Here is a 21,961-nt window from a genome sequence, read left to right as displayed (position 1 = left end):
ACTTACTAGGAAGTTTTCTTTTTTCTTTTGGTTATCACCGTATTTGAAGGAGACATAGTGATTGTGCTTGGGCTACAATTATTTGGCAACATTTTATTCCGCCATGACTATCTATATTGGCCTAGAGGCTTTTTCATGATAAACTTCCTACAGAGGGTGCGCTACAATGACATGATATTTCTTTGGCATCCATTTGTTGTTTATGTTGTAATTCTAAAGAATCTACTGCTCATCTTTTCTTCGGCTGTCGGATATCTAGGCAACTTTGGAGGTGGTTAGTATGTCAATTTGGTACCTCTTTGCCTCTTTCATATTCTTTTCCTATTTTTTGGGATGTCTACGTCTGTAAGCTCTTTTTCAAACAGTTGCACAATCTATGGATTTTTACAGGTCTTTCTACTATTTCAGCTATTTGGAAGGCTCGAACTAAGTTTATTTTTTAGGGTCGTCCAATCTATTTTCATCGTCTTTGCATATCTATCAATTCTGCGATTGTTCATTGTGAGAAGTTTATTCCTGTTACTCTCAGGGTTTTGACACTCGGACCATTTCTTCTTTGGGGATCCGACCTATCCCTCGCAAGGCGCCTACTATTCTTCTTGTCCTTCGGTCTCATCCTTGGTTTCCTTGGGTTAAGCTTAATACAGATGGTTTATCTAAAGGAAATCCTGGTCTTACTGCTTGTAGAGGAGTTTTCAGGAATTGCCATGGTCGTTTTCTTAGAGGTTTCTGTCAATGGATTGGTCATCTCAATTTTTTTTTTGTAGAGTTATCAACAATTATTATTGGTGTAGAGTTTGCATATCAGCGGGGTTGACGTTGTCTTTGGTTGGAAAGTGACAATTGTAGTATTATTTTTGCTCTTCAATCGTCTAATTTTGATCCTTCTTGGCCTCTTCGTACACAATGGTTTATTTGTTTGGATTGCATTCGGTAAATAACTTTTTACACATCTCACATATATAGCAAAGGTAATCTTGTTGCGGACAATTTTGCTAACATAGGTGATAGGGATTTTTACCACCTACAAAAGTAAGGATAAAAACTCCTATATTACTTGCAAGAATGACAAGGTTATTGTACTATAAACAGATATTGTAAGGTCGTTCTCCACAGGAATTATTAAATAATTCGAAGCAAACCAAATTCCAATTGATTATTGTAAAATAGAAATTTGAGATGATTGATTTTTATGACCTAATTTAATAAAAACGAATTTAACTAATAAAAATAAACTAATATGCAATATTAAAGATGAAGAAAAAGGAACCAGTTTTGGAGAAATCAAATTAAGAAAGCACTAGGGTTCCACCATCACCTAGGAATCCTATGAATTTTTACCAATTACTTATGATCTACACATGCCACATTGAAGGTGAGGTTTTCCTAATTTATATTCTATTTGGAACCTCCAACATAGAACATATATCTAACATGCAACCCGTCCGGACGTTCGAATCAAATCTGAACATGAGAGACTCATTATGCTTTATGAAAAGCCTTTGAAAAACCTTGCAACCCTTAAGACGTGATATTCATCTTAAGTAAAATTACAATTATTAATCACAAGAAGCCAGCATCAATTTTAGGGAACCTTTCGACCAAAGTTGCATCAAATTACTTGTCTAAAGATCCTAATGGTGATCAGGTATTAAAACAATTAGATAGTTTTAATCACAGTGATTAAAAATTCAAGTGTGCATGCAATCAATTATAAGCAATTAAATAAAAATCACATATTCATGCTAAGGCTCAAGGCTTAGTCCTAGCAAAAGGAATTAGTTATGCATATTCATAATTAAAAGCATAGAAAATATTATTAAGAAAATGATTGAAAACACCTTAAAGTAGAAAATCTCAAAGAACCCTAGCAATTTTCTCTGTATCCAAAGTTGCATAAAAGAAAGCCTAGTGAAAAACTGTGGACGGCAAAACAATATATGTTGCTATGCCATCGCACAAACCCTAAAAACCAGGTCCTTTATTCCAGCTAGGAAACGAAGAATAATAATAAAATATCTTAGAAAATAAAATCTGAATTAAGCTAGGAAAATCTGCCAAGTAATTGTCCAGCCACGTTTTAGTCTCAAATATCCTTTAAATCCGGCCCATGATAGCTTGTTTTGAAGAGCGGGACGTTCTGAACATATCTCCAGAAGGCCACGAACCCATTTGAGGTCATCTTGGGCTCTAAAAACGTAATTCAAGCCCAAAACATCACTATTCCAGTACCGCGCACTACTACTTTATTCTATTTCCATAAAATAACCGCCTAATGGAAAAATCTGATATTTTGACATGATCAAGCTAACTGACTCACGAATGTCCTCCAACTAGAATTACTCCAAAATTCGTCCATTTGACTACGTTTTGCTCCAGAGGAAGTAGAAAGTTCTATATTGAAAATACAATTCAAAGTATCAAAATTCTTCCAAAATAATAACCAAAATATACTAAGAATATGATTAAATATATAATATAAAATCTACTCATCAATGGGCTTGCCTTCTCCATCTTTAACATGACATGATTCTCCTCCGATGGCGGCTCATGCTACTTACTGTGTTTGCAGACTATGTTGGTTTGTCTGGCTACTGCTTCTCAAATTAATGTGCATGTCAGCAGTAGGTTTGTCTCACTTTTTTTTTTATCTCTCCTAACTTTATGATGTTGTTCAACTTGTTTTGCATGTTTAAACCTTTAGGTTTGGTCTTAGAGGGGTTAGGTGTTATGTTCCCCCTCTTTTGTTCGTATCATTCTTGTTTTTGTTTCTAGAAAGGTAAGGTTTATGTCCCCCTTCTTTTTCATGTATTCCTTTCCTTTGTCTTTGTTTTCTGAGGGGTAAGGTTTATCTCCCATCTGACTAGGTGTAACTTATTTTTTCGTTATCAATTAAATTTTCCTCGTACCATCTAGGTTTCTCAAAAAAAATAAAAAATAAAAAATAAAAATGTAATATTTGTAATCCTCATAACAGACTAACCATTATAATCTAACATTTGATAACAGAGCCATTTTAGTCTCGCTTGGATTGGTATTTTACGATCATTCCAATTTATATCCATACATCACTGTGTTCTTGTGTGTTTGTAGAATAAACAAGGATCTCAGAAAGACCGTGTGATTATTTCTTGGGAAAATTTATTGCATATACCACATCAAAATGGGTTCATGATAATATTGTTCCAGCATGATAATTGCATGACATTGTAATTCATCAATTACAAAATACATATAAGTTCTTTTAAAGTAGACAACATGTGAATGGTTCGATTAATGAATTAGAGCATAGTATTTGGAAAGATGTTAAATAAGTTCAAATTCTTGTTCAAAGACCTGAGTTGTAAGAGAGTTTAACATTGAACTAAGTAGCTATGCGTGAATTAAGTTTCTACAATAAATGTTTCTTGCCCAAAGATGTTACATTTTTACTGTGTTACCTCTTGAAAATTTTGGTCATTCTAACAATTGTAAGATGCATATTCAGAGAACCCTACTGCACTGAGTTTTTCCATCGAGTCATTGAATGGAGAAAACTATAAGAAATGGAGGCATGACGACGTGGAGATAATCTTGGGACTGATCATGGACTATGACCTCACTCTTAGGGAGGATTGACCACCAGCGCTGAATGCCAACAGAGCAGAGGCTAAAGTTCGAAAATGGAAAAAAGCTAATCACATGGCACTCTTGGTGACCAAAAGAAGGGTGAAATGGGCAACATTATGACAACTCTGACCACTCTAAAATTCGATGGGAGAGTCACTGTTAGATAACATATTCTGAAGCTAGTAGAAGCCGCTGCAAAACTTATACATCTTTTGAAGTACCAGTTGGGGATGCATTTGCCGTGCACATGGCTCTTAACTCCCTCCCAGAGAGTTATGAGCAATTGAAGACTTCGTACAACACATCGAAAGAGAAGTGGAGCCTTAAGGAACTCATATAAATATGTGTTCAAGAGGAGAGTTGGATGAAGCAAGTAACACATGAAGCTGTGAATTTTGTGGAGGCTGAAACTGCAAAGAAATATGTCCCGATCTCTGGTAAGCCAAACAAACCCTTTAAACTTTAGTCACTCTGCTGGGGCGTGATACTCCATCCTCCTATAAGGGTCCTCAAGGTTATAAGGAAAACATGAAAAATGTAATGTGTTATTTTTGCAAAGGCTATGGTCATTTGAAGAGAGATTGTGAAAAACGCAAGAAATGGACAACTGAAGGAGGTGACATTGAAAATGTTTTTGTTGTGTTGACATTAATCTTGTTGAGCTCCCTCCAAATTCTTGGTGGTTTGACACTTACTGTTAAGTGTATATTATCATTTCCTTGCAGGGATTCACAAAAATGACAATTACAATAAATTGTGTCCATGTAGGAAATGGAAATAAAGTAGTTGTGGAGGTAATAGGCATCCTCAAGCTCAAGATGTCAACTGGATTTGTTTTAGAGTATTTGATGTTCTTTATGTTTCGTCTTTAACTAGAAGTTTGATTTCAGCTTCCAAACTTGTAAAGGATGGTTATGCAGTTATTGGTGATGAAAAAAGTATAACGATTTTTTAAGAAAAATAATTTTAATAAATTGCTTGGTACTTGTTTGTTGAATAATGATCTTTGGCGGTTGAATTGTGACATCGTTGTAAATCCTAATTGCTTAACAATAGAGTCGGTTTCACTACTACAAAAAACATTTTGCTTGACGAAACACATATCGTTGCGCAAAGTCACTTTGCACGACAAAACTTTCAACTTCGTGCAAATTCTTTACAAAAATAAAATAAAATTTAAATATTTGCGCGATGTAATCCAAATATTTAGTCACCTAAACCAATTTATTTTTGTTTTTTTAATTTAATTTTACATTATAAATTTTAAAATATAGTTATTTTCATAAGTTTTTATTATGAAGTTTTGGTTTGGCGCCAGAAAATTGAGCGAGATGGACCAATCGCGTTGCGCAAATGTTGAAGAAAAAAAACGGTAAAAGCCTTGATTTGGCACCAAAAAATTGTACGACGGACCAACCACGTCGCGCAAATGGCCTTTGAGCTACGTTCTGGTTCACCGTTGTGCAAAGACTATTTGAATGGTATATATATTTATTAAGTAGTGAGGATAGCGAGAATTATTATTGTAGTTCGGATGATGATTAATATAAACTTGCAAAATTGAATGATATATATATATATATATGTATTAAGTAGCTTTAAATTTATTTATTTTATACGTATAACACATAAGAAATTGAATGGTATATATATTTATTAAGTAGCTTTAAATTTATTATTGTAGTTTGGATCGGGTTTTTGTTAGAAAAATATATTATTGTAGTTCGGATCGGGTTTTTGTTAGAAAAATATATTTTAAATTGACGATTGAATTAGTTCATTGTATTCATATAGGGTCAAGTAGTGTAGCTATAAAAAATCATCAAAATCGGAGTTAAAATAACAATTAAATCGTGATTTTTCATTTAGAACTATCGAAAAGTTTTGTCTTGTTACTTGATCTGTGAATGTTTGTTTTTTTTTGTGGTTTTTGGCGTATGCGATCTCGAAGTATATACAAAAAAATTTGATGGTTGGATCGTTGAAACTAGTTTTGTAGAATGCGTATCCCATCAAAACAAAAAATTCACTAACACTTAGAGTTTATTTATACTTTCATTAAGTATAACATAACACTAGTGTAAATATTTTAAATTGAAAATCAAATTCAGTCATTGTATTCATATAGGGTCAAGGAGTGTAGCTGTAAAAAATCATCAAAATCGGAGTTAAAGTAACTGTTAAATCGTGATTTTTCGTTCATAACCGTTGAAAAGTTTTGTCTCGTTATTTGATCTCTGAATGTTTGTTTTTTGTGATTTTTAGCGTATGTGATCTCGAAGTATATATAAAAAGGTTTGATGGTTGGATCGTTGAAACTAGTTTTGTAGAATGCGTATCCCATCAAAACAAAAAATTCACTAACACTTAAGAGTTTATTTATACTTTCATTAAGTATAACATAACACTAGTGTAAATATTTTAAATTGAAAATCAAATTCAGTCATTGTATTCATATAGGGTCAAGGAGTGCAGCTGTAAAAAATCATCAAAATCGGAGTTAAAGTAACTGTTAAATCGTGATTTTTCGTTTATAACCATTGAAAAGTTTTGTCCCGTTACTTGATCTCTGAATGTTTGTTTTTTGTAATTTTTAGCGTATGCGATCTCGAAGTATATACAAAAAAGTTTGATGGTTGGATCGTTAAAACTAATTTCGTAGAATGCGTATCCCATCAAAACAATAGATTCACTAACACTTAGAGTTTATTTATACTTTCATTAAGTATAACATAAAATAGTGTAAATATTTTAAATTGAATATCGAATTTAGTCATTGTATTCATATAGGGTCAAGGAGTGTAGCTGTAAAAAATTATCAAAATTGGAGTTGAAATAACCATTAAATCGTAATTTTTCGTTTATAACCGTTGAAAAGTTTTGTCTCGTTACTTGATATATGAATATTTGTTTTTTGTGATTTTTGGCGTATGCGATCTCGAAACAAGTTTGACGGGTGAATCGTTGAAACTAGTTTTGTAGAATGCGTATCTCATCAAAACAATAGATTCACTAACACTTGGTTTATTTATACTTTCATTAAGTATAACTGTGAACACGGAAAATTCCTGAAACGAAAGAGACAAGAACAACGTGCACAAACAAATATTTGTATTTTGATGGTTTTGGGTTACAATCTCTCTCAAATTTTGATCCTCTGATTCGATCTCCGTGAGGTGTGTATTCGTGGATGTTCCGTTGATCCAAGGGCCGTTGAGGCTTGATCTTGGATGAACTGTTGGAAGTTTCTTCAAAGGGCCGTGGGCTTGATCTTTGAAGGTGGATTTGAGCGGATCTTCAAGGGGGCCGTTGAGGCTTGATCTTGAGGATGAGTGTTTCTTCAAGGGCCGCTAAGGTTTGATCTTGAATAACGGTGATGAACGAATCTTCAAGGGCTTTTGGGCTTAATCTTGAAGAACGGTTGGATGTGTGGATTTGTTGATGTTGTTGATCCAAGGGCCGTCGGGGCTTGATCTTGGAAGAACGATGAACGAAGAACGAAGAACACTTTCTTCAAGGGCCGTCAGGGCTTGATCTTGAGTTGGTGATTGTTTGTTGATCCAAAGGGCCGTTAGGGCTTGATCTTGGAAGAACGATGGACGAAGAATGAAGAACACTTTCTTCAAGGGCCGTCGGGGCTTAATCTTGAGTTGGTGATTGTTTGTTGATCCAAAGGGCCGTTGGGACTTGATCTTGGAAGAACGATGGACGAAGAATGAAGAAGGCTTTCTTGATTCTTCGGGAACCTGGATGCTTGAGAGCTTCGGAGTTTCAGAGCTTCAGAGCTTCAAGGTGTAATATGAATTGGTCCTTCAAATGAATGAAATGGGCTTGTATTTATAGAATTTTCCAAGGCCTAATTTTGAATATAATATTCCAGATGAAATAGGTCGTTTCTGCCAGGTGTTGACACGTGTCCTATTTGATGACTTTTCCAACTCATTTCAATTTTCGTTGAGCCACACGCTACGTGTAAAATTTATGTAATACATGAGCGTTGACACTTTGATTTATCGGTCAACATTTATTTACCGAAATTTCGATGTCTACAATAACATACACTAGTGTAAATATTTTAAATTGAAGATCAAATTCATTCATTGTATTCATATACGGTCAAGGAGTGTAGCTATAAAAAATCATCAAAATCGGAGTTAAAATAACCGTTAAATCATGATTTTTCGTTTATAACTGTTAAAAAGTTTTGTCCCGTTACTTGATCTTTGAATATTTGCTTTTTGTGATTTTTGATGTATACGATCTCGAAGTGTATACAAACAAGTTTGACGGTTGGATCGTTGAATGGTGTGTGTGTGTGTATATATATTAAGTAGCTTTAAATTTATTTATTTTGTATGTATAACACTTAAAAAATTGAATATTATATATATTTATTAAGTAGTTTTAAATTTATTATTGTAGTTCGGATCGGATTTTTGTTAGAAAATATATTGTTGTGGATTTTATGTAAAAAAATTGAATTTGAAGGGAGTAAAATCATATTTCAGTAAACTTTATAATAATTTTTTTTTAAAATATAACGTGTGCGACACCATAATGGGGTTGTTGTGCAAAAACCAATAGCACAACGTCATCATGTATACATGCGTCCCGCAAACCAATTTATTTTTGTTTTTTATTTAATTTTATATTATAAATTTTAAAATATAGTTGTTTTCATAAATTTTTATTTTTATTTTAAACTTTGCGCGACGAAAATCAATATTTTGTCACCTAACCAATATTTACTTATTATTTATTTATTTTTATATTTTATATTGTTAAATTAAATTATTTTTTTATTATTTTCTTTGCACGACGAATACATATTTGGTCGTCTAAATCTTATTTATATTTTAAATTGTAAAAAAATTATTTTTTTATTATTTATAAAAATTATTTTTATACATTTTGTGCGACAAACCAATATTTCGTCGTGCAAAATCCTTAAATTTGGATGGGAGCCAAAAATAGGACGCGAAAATTTAAAAAAAAATATATATATATATATATTAAGACTTTGCGCGACCAACGCTTCATCGTGCAAAACTCTCAAAATTTGGGCGAGCACCAAAAATGGGACGCAGAATTTTTTTTCAGACTTTGCGCGACCAATATTTCGTAGTGCAAAATCCTTAAATTTGGACGGGAGCCAAAAATGGGACGCAGGATTTTTTTTAAAAATTTTTTTTTGAGACTTTGCGAGATCAATTTTTCGTTGTGCAAAACTCTAAAAATTTGGGCAGGCACTAGGGGTAGGTTGGAAAAACCGAAAACCAAACAAAATCGGACTGAAAATCGAACCGAGACAGAAAAAAATAGAACCGAAGCTGTCAAACATAACCGAACCGAATCTGGTTGGTTCAATTTTGGTTTTTGAGGTCTAGAAACAGAACCGGACTGAACCAAATCGATATATGAAAATCATATACAAATACGTCAAAACCTGGTGGCTTGAGGATTCAAACCCCTTCCCTCTAGGTTCGGATAGTTGCTTCAAACCAACTTGTTGTTGGCTTTATGATACGATAATTGTACAACTAAGTTATTTATAGGTATTCTAATCTTTATGCTTTATAAAAATTTTAAAGTTTACAAACCCTAGCCGACTTCCATTTTAGCTTTCACTTTTCTTCTACACTCTCTCTCCCCTCCGCTACTTTCTTCGTCTATGCTTCCTCTATTCCTCAGTCTCTCTCTCCTTTCTCTCTTCCTCCAAATCACTTTCTCTCCAATCTTCTCCTATCCTCCTCGCAGATTCCATCTTCCAAACTATGATTTTCCCTCGCCCTCTTCGAATCGGAACCCATATAAATTGGAAGATTCTAATCCGGATTTTCCGATCTTTCACAAGTAATTTTCGAATCAAAACGAATATAATTTATATTGTGATTTTGCTGAATTAAAATTGGTTTTTCTTTTAATTATTTTGTTGGGGTTTTGCATATTATAATCTTTCAATTTGGCATCAAGGAGAGGAAGCTGCCCCCAATCCACCATCTTTATTCCTGATGCAAGAGAGGGATCTCAGGAACAAAGCAAGAACATATTTCTTTATAATTATTGTTTGATGATTTGTTGGTAGCAAATTTCCTTTAGATTTTCTTTATAATTATTGTTTGATGATTTCTTTGTGAGAAAAGAAAACCAATTGAAATTGATGATGAACGAAGAGCAAGCACGGTTCCTTATTGGGATTTCGCTCTCTGACAGACCAAGATGGCAACAATTCCTCCTTTGCTCTTCTGGGTTCTTCTACCTCCAGATTTAAAAAGAAAAAAAAAATTCATGGAAAAACTGAACCAAAAAAACCCAAAACCGAAGAAAAACCTAACCGAACCAAACCAAACAGTAATTTCGGTTTGGTTTTCGATTTCGGCGAAAAACCGAACCGAACAGAATCGAACCCACCTCTAGCGGGCACCAAAAATAGGATTTGGGAAATTTAAAAAAAAAAATTTAAGACTTTGCGAGACCAATATTTCGTCGCGCACGGTTTTTAAAACCAAAATAACTTCTCCACCGTTTTCTCAATGTCTTTCTCTACTCTTACCTCTCATCTCTCTTTCCCTCTCCCCAAATCCGACCCTCTCTCTAACACTCGCTCCTCTCACTTAATCTCTCTTCTCTTTCTTCATTATCTCTCACTCTCACTCAATCTCTCATCTCTCTCTCTCACTATCTCCTCTAATTCTCTCAACACTCACTCCTCCCTCTCATTCTCACTCACTCTCAATCTTGCCAAAAGGTATATTCTCCCCAAATTTTAATTTTTTTTTCATTAATATGTGTTCTTGGAGTTAGTTTTGAGTTTGGTGAGGGGTTTGGGGTTGAGTATAGGGTGAGGAGTGGAGTTTGAAGTGTACCAAATTTAGGGAAGATTATGCCAATTTTTTGGTATTATTATTATTTTTTTTTTGTTATTTGACCATATTTGTTATTTTTTTTTTTTAGGGAATTGTCGAGACTTTGATGGCTAAAGTTGAGGATTAGGACGCTATCGAAACATTTCCACCACCACAATAGACTTGTATTAAGATTTTATTATTGTACTTTGTTAATTTATGTGTGCATTTGAATATATTATATATATTGGATAATTTGATCACTATTTTTCATATGTCAATTTAAATTAAATTAATTAAAAAAATAAAATCATACAATTAAATTAAATTAAAAAAGTAAAAATTCGAAAAATCTTGTGCAACCAAATATTTCATTGCGTAAACAATTAATATAATTAAATTAATATAAGAGAAATAATAAAAAAAAGGTAAAGTACAAAAAACTACCTCAACTATTGGTGTCACGACACTTTCATACCTCATCTTTTAAAATTGACAATGTCATACCTCATCTTATGAATTTGTGCCATGTTATACCTTCCGTTAGGGTTGGAGTGAATTTCTCAATTAAATGCTATGTGGCTTGATCCGGGACCCATTTTCTATTAAAAAATTAATAAAATATTATTAAAAACTAAAAAAATTATTTAATATTTTTTAAATATTAAAATAATAATAAAAAGTTAAAAAAAAAACCTAAGGTCAGTTCGTCCTTCCCCTCTCTCTCTCTCCCCCCCATCTTCCTGCAACCCAAAAAGAACAAGAGGAGGAGGAAGGAAAAAAAAACAAAAAACAAAAAAAAACCCCAACCCAACCCAGTTCTCCCCCTCAACAAACCCAGACAGAAGGAGGAAAAAGAAGAGGAAGAAGAAGAAGAATAGAGAGAAGAAAAAAAACAAAAAAACAAAAAAAAAACCCAGTTCGTCTGTCCCCCGCCGCACCCACCATCTTCCCTTCACACCTATTTCCCCCATTTTCTCAATGCCCAGGTTCTCAACCTTCGAAATCGGCCTGGCGAAGGTTTCCCGATTCCACCTCAACGGGATCTAGGTTTTTTTTTTTTTTTGTTGTAGGTAGTGGGTGCGAGGTTGGGTGCGAAGGTGGGGAGGTTGGGTGCGGAGAGTGGGTGCGGGAGAAGAGGGGGTGGGGAGGGGGGAAGACAAATTGGTTTTTTGTTTCTCTCTTCTTTTTCTGGGTTGCAGTTGCAGGAAGGGGGAAAAAGATGATGATGGAGAGAAGAGAGAGAAGGGGGGGGGGGAGGAAGAAGAAGAAGAGGAGGAGGAGGAAGAAGAAAGAAGGAAGAAAAAAAAGTATTTGTCCCCCCCACCCCCTGCAACCCAGAAAGGAAGAAGAAGAAGAAGAAGAGGAAGAAGAAGGAAGAAAGAAAAAAAAATTCATCCCCACCCCCACCCCTTACAACCTAGAAAGGAAGGAAGAAGAAGAAGAAGAAGAAGAAGATGAAGAAGACGAAGGAAGAAAGAAAAAAAAATTGTCCCCCCTACCCCCTGCAACCCAGAAAGGAAGGAAGAAGAAGAAGAAAGAAAGAAAAAAAAAAACGTCCCCTCACCCCCTGCAACCTAGAAAGGAAGGAAGAAGAAGAAAATGAGGAAGAAGAAGAAGAAGGAAGAAAAAAAAATCATCCCCCCAACCCCCTGCAACCTAGAAAGGAAGGAAGAAGAAGAAAATGAGGAAGAAGAAGAAGAAGGAAGAAAAAAAAATCATCCCCCCAACCCCCTGCAACCCAGAAGAAGAAGAATAAGAAGTAGTGCGGGTGGAGGAAAGGGAAGGCCGGATCCCTTAAACTTTTTTTTTCTGAATATTTAATTATTAAAAATATTTTTAATTATTTTTAATAATATTTTATTAGTTTTTTAATATAAAGTGTGCCACGCCACAAGCCACATCAGTATTTAACTGAGGAATTGACAGACAACTGACGGAAGGTATGACATTGGCACAAATTCGTAAGATGAGGTATGACATTGTTAATTTTAAAAGATAAGGTATGAAAGTGTCGTGACACCAATAGTTAAGGTAGTTTTTTGTACTTTACCCAAAAAAAAATCAAAAACCTTGTGTGACAAAATATTTCATTGCGCAAAATTTTAAATTTATTTATTTTAGTTAAAAAAATAAATAAAAAACAAAAATCTTTGCACGATATTAGTCTTTGTGCGACAAAGATTAATTTTTGTCGTGCAAACCCTATCTTCATAAGCTTTGCGCGACGAACCATGCACAAACAAAATTTCGTCGTGCAAGGTTTTGCGTGACGAAATTGTACTTTGTGCAACAAACTTATTTTGTCGTGCAAAATATTTTTTTGTAGTAGTGTTTTGCCACTTAAAAGGTCCTTAACTAATGAGCAGTCCTCCAAGCTTTGGCATAGGAGGCTTTGACATAATAATAAAGGAAGATTAGAACTTTTGGTTATGGAAAACGTTTTGCCAATGTTGAATCTTGATGATTTAAAGGATTGTTTTGGTTAAGGATCAACTTGAAGTCAAAAGCTTCTAGAAATTATACACTTAGATGTTTGTAACCCTTTTCGTATCCAAACGATTTGCAAAAAAATTTACTTTGTGAAATTCATTGATGATTTTTCTAGATATACATATGTTTATCTAATATTTGAGAAAATTCAAGTGTTTAGTTGTTTTAAAACCATTTAAAAATGAAGTGGAAAAGCAACTTGAAATGTCAATTAAAATCTTGAGGTCAGACCATGGAGGGGACTATTATCGCAGATATACTGATGACGGACAACGAAAGGGTGCAATACCTAAATTTTAGGAAGAAAATGGGATTTAGGCTGAATATACCACTCCCGGAACATCACCACAAAATGGTGTAGCCGAGAGAAGGAATAGGATATTGAAAGAAATGGTAAGGTGTATGATGAGCAGAACCAACCTTCGAACGTTTTTGTGGGGAGAGGCACTCAAGGTGGCTAATTACTTATCCAATAGTCTCAAAGTAAATCAGTGAACAATACTCATTTTGAGGTTTTGACTTCAAGGAAGCCAAGTTTGAATCACCTTCACGAGTGGGGTTGCAAGGCAGAAGCAGAAGAATAAGTTGCAATTTTATTGGTTTTCCAGAGAGATCCAAAGGGTACAGATTTTTCACACTTTGAATACAAGGATATTTGAAACAACTAATGCCAGGTTTATAGAGGTGGAAGAATCTGAGTGATGAAGTGTCTCGAGATTTTGTGTTTGGAGAAATTGAGGCAGTGGTATCATCTTCGTTCTCTCACCCTAAGGCGATGCCTTTCAAAAACATTGATTTTGGGACGCTGGAAGTACAAGACCAGTCAAATGACACCATGGTTCCAAGTGAGATTGAGGAAATCACCAATTTCCAGCATGCAGCAACCATGCAAGCAGCCCCAACGTGCAGCCACAAGACAATGTTGGAATCTATCAGTGTTCAGCAATCATTCAAGCTATTCCAATATCAAGGAGGCAGTCTTATAGTGAATCAGGAAATCACCAATTTCAGGTGATTTCGTGGAATACGTGGGAGAAAGTGAGCAACTCCAGGGAGATGATGATGATTCAGTTATTTTTTAGCAAGGAAGTGCAAATGAAACTGAACATATAGAAGGTATTGAAAATGATCCAATTACTTTCAAGCAAGCAATGGCAAGTGAGAAGGCTGAGCGGTGGAGAATGGTCATGCAAGAAGAGATGGATTCTATGTATTCCTTGGCAAGTGAGAAGGCTGAGCGGTGGAGAATGGCCATGCAAGAAGAGATGGATTCTATGTATTCCAATGAAGTATGGGAATTGGCGGAATCAAATGAGTCTGTCAAACCCATAAGGTGTAAGTGGGTTTTCAAAAGAAGCCCTCACAGGGAAGGTTGAGAGATATAAGGCAAGATCAGTTGTCAAAGGGTATACTCAAAGAGAAGGATTGGATTACTCCGATACATTTTCACTAGTGGCTTCCAAAGATTCACTAAGAATCATCATTGCTTTGATTGCTCATTATGACCTCAAACTTCACCAAATGGACGTAAAAACTGCATTCCTTAATGGAGTTTTAGATGAAGATATTGACATGGTCCAACCACCTGGATTTGCTGAAATGGGGTGAGAACAAATGGTTTGCAAACTAAGAAAGTTGATCTATGGGTTGAAGCAAGCCTCAAGACAATGATTTTTAAAATTTGATGAGAAAGTGACAAGTTTTGGCTTCTTAGAAAGCAAAATTGACAATTGCTTGTACCTCAAGGTATGGGGCTCAAGTTTTATTTATTTTTAATACTGTACGTTGATGACATTTTGTTGGCAAGTAATGATCTCAATCTGTCACTGGAGACAAAGAAATTACTGTCAAAACCCTTCGAAATGAAGGACATGGGTGAGGCTATTTTTGTTCTAGGAAGAGATGTCTTTTGGGTCCTTCTCAGAAGACTCACATTGAAAAAGTGTTAAAAAGGTTTAACATGCATAGCTGTTCGAAAGGAGAGGTTCCAATGAGCAAGGGAGAAAAGTAAAACAAGTCTCAATGTCCTAATAATGAGATAGAAATGCAAGGAATGTCAAACATACCTTATGCTTCAATTGTTGGGAGTCTAATGTATGCCCAAGACCAGATTTGGCCTTTGCAATAAGTATGCTTGAAGATTTCGACCAAATCTGGTGTCTCTTCAGTAAGACAACGTACTTGTATGACCACAAAGAACTCATTGTATTATTTGTTATCCTCGTAAGAGACTAACCCTTATAATCTAACAAATACACAAGTTTGCCAACAGAAATCCAGATGCAGATTGCCGTTGAAGATTGTAGATTTTCGGATACTAAAACCATGCAGATTTTAGACGCAAACAAAGTCAAAACAGACAAAACATATATGTTGATGTTAGGGTTTATAAAGAATAGCATTTGAATACTTCCCGTCTCTATACGGATGAGATTTTCATAACAAATCACAAATTCCAGCATACTAGGTCAAAATCCTAAACTAACAAAAATACTCAAATAATTAAATAGAGCTAAAATACTAATATTTTCGAACACATAAACCACGGTACTAGCCAAAAACAAAAAACATCGTTGCAAGAGAGTTGTAAGAGCATTTCTAACGTGTAGCAGTTCTCTTGGGAATTGGCCGTTGAATGACCCAATGCCCCCAACAATTGGCTCTAGCCCATTCATATAGCTTGGGCTCCAGGTGAGCTTGGGCTCTCCACCAGGTAGAAATCTACGAGCACAGCACTTAAGGGATGTGACACAAGGTTGACGTTAGCCACTAATAAAAAAATTATAAAATATTAAAAAATATAAAAATATAATTACCACAATAAAAGGGATTGGTTGTCTGTATGCTGGGGAAGCCTAGCAAACACTGGAAGTGCTCTAAGTAGTTGGAACTCTTTAATTAAAAGTATTCATTAACTTCACCCAAAGTAGTTAATGAACAAAATAATTGATACGTACCATCCGAGGATATATTTTTCAAATATCCCACCAATTATATCATGACACCTAGTATATCCTTTTATGTTCTGAACATTTAATCTCTCATAAATAAATAAAAATAAAAATAAAAAACCACCGGAAATTTCCTTCCTTTTGTTCCTTCAAAAAGAAAAAGAGAGGGAAAAATTAGAAACCCAACCGCCCTAAGAGTAAATAAGAATACATACGAGCCCAAGCCCATCACCCAAAGAGAGAAAAAGCAAACAAGCCAACTCAGCCACTCCATAAAAATTCAACCACCCTCCAGAAGTCTCTCGTGTGACCTTCGACGTTCTAATTCTCCCACTGATTTCTTCTCACAACCTCCTAGTCCCTTCCACCACCTTCTCTTCCCCTCCAATGAAGCCCTCCAAGAACCTTACTCACCCATATATATTCGAACCCCCAAACCCCACCTCACCATCAAACCAAAAGCATTTCAGCCAACCACATATTCAAATTTCCAGAGCAACCAGATTTTGCTTCCTTTTTCATTGTTTTCTCAAACCAATTATTCTATAGTTTCTTACTGATTTATTGTCCATGGCTTCAAAGACGCAAGGTAAGGCCATCGGCATCGACCTCGGTACCACCTACAGCTGCGTCGGGGTGTGGCAGAACGACCGCGTTGAGATCATAGCCAATGACCAGGGCAACAGAACCACCCCTTCCTATGTCGCCTTCACCGACACCGAGCGTTTGATCGGCGACGCAGCCAAGAACCAGGTCGCTATGAACCCCCAAAACACCGTTTTCGACGCCAAGAGACTCATCGGCAGGCGGTTCTCCGACCCTTCTGTCCAGAGCGACATGAAGCACTGGCCTTTCAAGGTCGTAGCTGGCCCTGGCGACAAACCCATGATTGTGGTAAATTACAAAGGCGAAGAGAAGCAGTTTTCACCGGAAGAGATTTCCTCAATGGTGCTGATTAAGATGAGGGAGATTGCCGAGGCTTATTTGGGTCACCCTTGCAACAACGCTGTGGTCACTGTACCTGCTTACTTCAATGACTCGCAGCGGCAGGCCACAAAGGATGCTGGCTCCATCGCCGGGCTCAATGTGATGAGGATTATCAACGAGCCTACTGCTGCTGCCATTGCTTACGGTCTTGACAAGAAGGGATCCCGGAGTGGCGAGAAGAATGTTCTTATTTTCGATCTTGGTGGAGGGACTTTCGATGTTTCTTTGCTCACAATTGAGGAAGGCATCTTCGAAGTGAAGGCTACTGCTGGCGATACTCATCTTGGTGGTGAGGATTTTGACAACAGGCTTGTTAATCACTTTGTGCAAGAGTTTAAGAGAAAGCACAAGAAGGATATTAGTAGCAATGCCAGAGCTTTGAGGAGGTTGAGGACTGCATGCGAGAGGGCGAAAAGGACACTGTCTTCCACCGCTCAGACCACAATTGAGATCGATTCGCTCTACGAAGGTATTGATTTCTATTCTACAATTACTAGGGCGAGATTTGAAGAGATGAATATGGATTTGTTTAGGAAGTGTATGGAACCTGTTGAGAAGTGTTTGAGGGATTCCAAAATCGACAAGAGTCGGGTTGATGAGGTTGTTTTGGTTGGTGGGTCGACGAGAATTCCCAAAGTTCAGCAGCTTTTGCAAGATTTCTTCAATGGCAAGGAATTGTGCAAGAGCATAAACCCTGACGAAGCCGTGGCTTATGGTGCTGCTGTTCAAGCTGCAATTTTAACCGGCGAAGGAAATGAGAAGGTCCAAGATCTGTTGCTTCTTGATGTCACTCCTCTCAGCCTTGGTCTTGAGACTGCAGGTGGTGTCATGACGGTTTTGATTCCGAGAAACACAACCATTCCTACCAAGAAGGAGCAGATCTTCTCTACCTACTCCGACAACCAGCCAGGAGTGCTAATTCAGGTGTACGAAGGAGAGAGGGCTAGAACCAAGGACAACAACCTCCTCGGTAAATTTGAACTCACGGGCATTCCTCCGGCTCCAAGAGGTGTCCCTCAGATCAATGTCTGTTTTGACATTGATGCAAATGGTATCTTGAATGTGTCGGCGGAAGACAAGACAGCTGGAGTGAAGAACAAGATAACTATTACGAACGACAAGGGAAGATTGAGCAAGGAAGAGATCGAGAGAATGGTGCAGGAGGCAGAGAAGTACAAGGCTGAAGATGAGGAGGTGAAGAAGAAGGTGGATGCCAAGAACTCACTCGAGAACTACGCCTACAATATGCGGAACACTGTCAAGGATGAGAAGGTTGCAGGAAAATTAGACCCTGCAGACAAGCAGAAGATTGAGAAGGCCATTGACGAGGCAATTGAGTGGCTAGACAGGAACCAGTTGGCCGAGGTGGAGGAGTTTGAGGACAAGCAAAAGGAGTTGGAGGGATTGTGCAACCCGATTATTGCCAAAATGTATCAAGGTGCTGGTGGGGATGTGCCGATGGGCGGTGGTGCTCAGATGCCTGGAGGTGGATTTGGAAACGCTAGCTCCGGTGGTGGATCAGGAGCCGGACCTAAGATTGAAGAGGTTGATTAAGCTTGAACTCTACTCTTTGTATGATGAGTTATGTTGAGTTAGTGTGTGTGGAATAATGCATAGCCATAGTTGTAGGAATTAGGGAGGGTTTGCATAATATTATTACCGATGTATCTTTCAGCCTCTTTTGAAATCAAATAAGAACTTGTTTCGTTTTCTGCAAGTTTTCTATTCTCTTTCGTTTTCTGGAAGTTTTCGTATTCTCTTTCATATTTTATGTTCCAAATCGAGCAGACGACTTTTGCAGCCAGTTTGTTTCCTCAAATTTCAAAGAAGGTACTTGAACAAGGAACAGAATGATGAACGAATAAAATTACACTCAAATAGTTACATAAATGCGAATCGTTCATTATAAACTGAAACAAGCAAACAAGTAGTGATTGTTTAACAGAACCTATTAGCAATCAGATAATACGGGAATCTGCAACAAAGAAGATAAATTGAATCAAATCCTCGTAGATGACGAATCAAAATCATCGGGAGCAACCCTGGCAATCCAGCTATTGAGAGTCCTCTTAATATCAGCATGATTAACATAAGCCAACTCGTACATACTGCACAAATTCACCACAACAGTCTCGTTCAATGCCACCGTAGGCACCCTTTCGAGGGCATTCTCCAACACCTTGATTGAATCGGACAAGTCACGCAAGTACATCAAGCAAAGCGCCTTGTTGTTGATGGCCACGACGTCGTTTTGCTCCCTCTCAATGCACTCCTCATACTCCCTCACTGCTGACACGTAGTCTTTCCCCACCACGTACACCAAGGCCTTGTTCCTGCTTACTAGGTTCTTAAACTCGTTGCTCGCTTCACCCTGCTTCTCCACCAACCCTTGGACCACGTTGAAGGAGCCCTTAGCTCCCTCCAAGTCCCCCATTTGCATCTGAATGTAACCCAGTTTTGACACCAATATGGGGTCTGTGTAATCACGGTTAAGCAAGTCGTTCATCAAGCTCAAGCACACAGATACCTCCTTCTGACTCAAATGGACCCCTATAATACCATTCATTACAAACACCTCCCTTCTCTTCCACACAGAGACACTCACATTTCTTTCTTTTCCTTTGATCTTGCTCCGTACGAAATCTAACAAGCAGTACAGCCGATCCAGTCCCTCTTGTCGCTGGCCCAACTTGATGGGCAATAGGGAATAAAGCCACCTCAGGGAGAAAGGTACCATGGAGCCAACCCGATTTGGGTACACTTTTGGATAGGTTTCATAGTGGTAGCGAGAGCTGTCGAGGTCTTCTAAGGAATCAATCTCGGCAGAGGCTTCAGGGAAACTACGTAGTTTAGTCAAGGCAAGGACATTGTAGGTGAAATAAACAAGGTGGTCATGGGGTTTGTGAAGGAGGGATTGGGCTCGGGCCCGTGCGACCTTGTCAAGGATGGAACGCCATGAGCCACGGGTGGCGAGGTCCTGGAGCGAAGCGAGCTCATGGGCCACGTCGTTGAGGGAGCCAAACTGGTCCGTCAATGGGTCAGTGAAGAGGTTTGGGGTTTCCAAGTTAGTGGTTACAGTTTGGGGATCAGGTGTTTCCGCATCCATATTTTATACTCCTAAGATGGAAAGAGATACGAGATTTGATTTTAGTGGTAGGAAGAGAGTGGTTTGTTGGCTTCCCCTGGAGATGATACACCCTGCAGTTAGCGTTTCAACGTCAATACGAAGCTGTGACTATCCAAAACACAATGAGGACGAGCAAAGGCTCAAATCATAAGTAGAATTCAAATTAGAGTCCCTCTACTATTCATACCGCATGATCAATCACCAACCTTTCCAAAAGTGAAAAGCTTCATCTTTAGCTGCTCAAAGAGACAGCTATAAAACTAAAATTAATCTAATTAACAAGAAAATAAAATAAAATCAAGGAAAAATGGTTGAATTGTTTGAATAAAAAGAAAATGGTTGAATTTTTTGAATAAAAAGGGCTAATTGCAAAGCTCGCTCTATATTCTGTACTAATTTTGGATCATTCCATCTGGGGTTAGGGTTACTTATGTCTCTGCCGATCATATAAAATTAGGTTTTCCACAACTTTCACAATAAAATAAAAATAAAAATTTAAGGGCGATTTCGATTGATGATATTGATATTGCAAATTACTCACAGTGAATCCAATTATTTAACTTTAGGATTTACAAAGTTGAGAAGATCCCCAAATCAATTGAAATGGAAAACTCAGTCGGATCCGATGGCACAAATTTCAAACACAAACAAATAAACATCCAAATTAAATTGACATGAGCGAAGAGAGAAGAACTAACCAGATCCTCAGCCTTCAGCCAATATGGGGAAGAAAAAGAAGAAGAAGAGCGTTGGCGAACTGACCCCAAGAAAAAACCAGCGCGTGCTGTGCTGCTGGAGAGGACGACGTCGTGCGTTATACTCCTTATGTCGTTTATCTTCCCAGTTTCCATGTAAAACCAAAAAATTGACAAATCAATAAAAAAAAATTTAAGGGTAATGATATTCACACTCTATTTTATCTTTTACACATTCTTATTAATTTTTGTCCATAAATATTATTTTAATTCATTCAATCCTACGGCGAAAATTGAGAAGATTTGTGAATGTAAAATGAGTGTGTGGATAGCATCACTGAAAATGAAAAGGGCCAACTTTTAGTTTAGTTTTGAATCTTGACTCCACTAAAACTTTTAAAAGGATTTTGCACAAGTATCACATGACGTTGCAAGCATGTGCAAAACTACCACCTGAACTTTTAAATTTTAATTTTTACTACCGAATCTCCTAAGTGTTGGAATCTACCACCCACATTATTTTCTATTCATTTTCCTGTTAAAACATGTCACGCTCTTTTCATGTGGAGGGATATTTTTGTCAATTGATTTTCTAGGGCTCGCTGGAATCAATTTTTACGAAGGCCAAATGCATGTTCTTGTAGCAGCATTGGAGTAGGTCCTGAAGAGAAAGGGAGAAGTTGATGTCAGGTTTGATTTTGGGAAGGATTGTTAAAGACTGAAGTGAAAATTATGCATAAATCCAGTCATGCATTTGCAGTGAGTTTTCAAGATTTATTTTGTATGTCAGCAATTGCGTGTGCAATTGACCATAATTTATTCAAATATTAATTTTCAAACTCTTATATAGGGAATTGCTGAACTGGGGTTGTACAAACCCCCAATTTTGGCACTACGTTGACTATGTTAGTATTATTAGGAGCAAATCCGATTCTAGTCAGACCCATAAAGTTAATTGACGAAAATATTTTTACAAGTGACATGTTTTAACGACAAAATGGATGGAAAGTAACGTATGTGGTAGGTTCTAACAATTAAGAGAATACAGGTGGTAAAAAATAAAAAATAAATGTTTAGGTGGTATTTCAACACATGTTTAAAAGTCCAGTAGTAAAAATGATTGTTTGTTTTAAGTTTTTACTACCGAATCTCCTAAGGGAAAATTTTTAATAAAAACAATTTTGGTTTTTTAAAATCTTTGATCAAACAGAACCAAATCAAACTGTTATATTTTATAATTCGGGATAAAACCCA

At 36.8% G+C, this 21,961-nt stretch overlaps 2 protein-coding genes across 3 annotated transcripts; one reads left to right on the top strand and one right to left on the bottom strand.

Annotated features, from left to right (window-relative positions):
* The first annotated feature begins 16,290 nt into the window (after positions 1–16,290).
* LOC103405593 (heat shock 70 kDa protein-like) lies at positions 16,291–18,602 on the top strand. The gene has a single exon (XM_070816624.1). The coding sequence runs from the start codon at positions 16,469–16,471 to the stop codon at positions 18,437–18,439; it is 1,971 nt and encodes a 656-aa protein (XP_070672725.1). The 5' UTR covers positions 16,291–16,468; the 3' UTR covers positions 18,440–18,602.
* Positions 18,603–18,766: 164 nt separating this feature from the next.
* LOC103405587 (uncharacterized) lies at positions 18,767–20,878 on the bottom strand. Of its 2 annotated transcripts, XM_070816625.1 has the most exons (3): positions 20,711–20,749; positions 20,219–20,248; positions 18,767–20,083 (listed from the first exon to the last, which is right to left on the bottom strand). In XM_070816625.1, exon 3 carries the CDS (start codon positions 19,989–19,991, stop codon positions 18,885–18,887), a length of 1,107 nt encoding a protein of 368 aa, XP_070672726.1. In that variant the 5' UTR covers positions 19,992–20,083; positions 20,219–20,248; positions 20,711–20,749; the 3' UTR covers positions 18,767–18,884. The 2 variants fall into 2 exon arrangements, with proteins under 2 accessions (XP_070672726.1, XP_028952852.2); XM_029097019.2 differs by lacking the exon at positions 20,219–20,248 and having other exon boundaries at positions 20,711–20,878.
* Positions 20,879–21,961: the final 1,083 nt, after the last annotated feature.

This window comes from Malus domestica, chromosome 17 (assembly GCF_042453785.1).
Source record: "Malus domestica chromosome 17, GDT2T_hap1".
Classification (NCBI taxonomy): Eukaryota; Viridiplantae; Streptophyta; class Magnoliopsida; order Rosales; family Rosaceae; genus Malus; species Malus domestica.
Note: the sequence above shows the minus strand (reverse complement) of the source record. Positions and strands in the feature narration are given on the sequence as shown.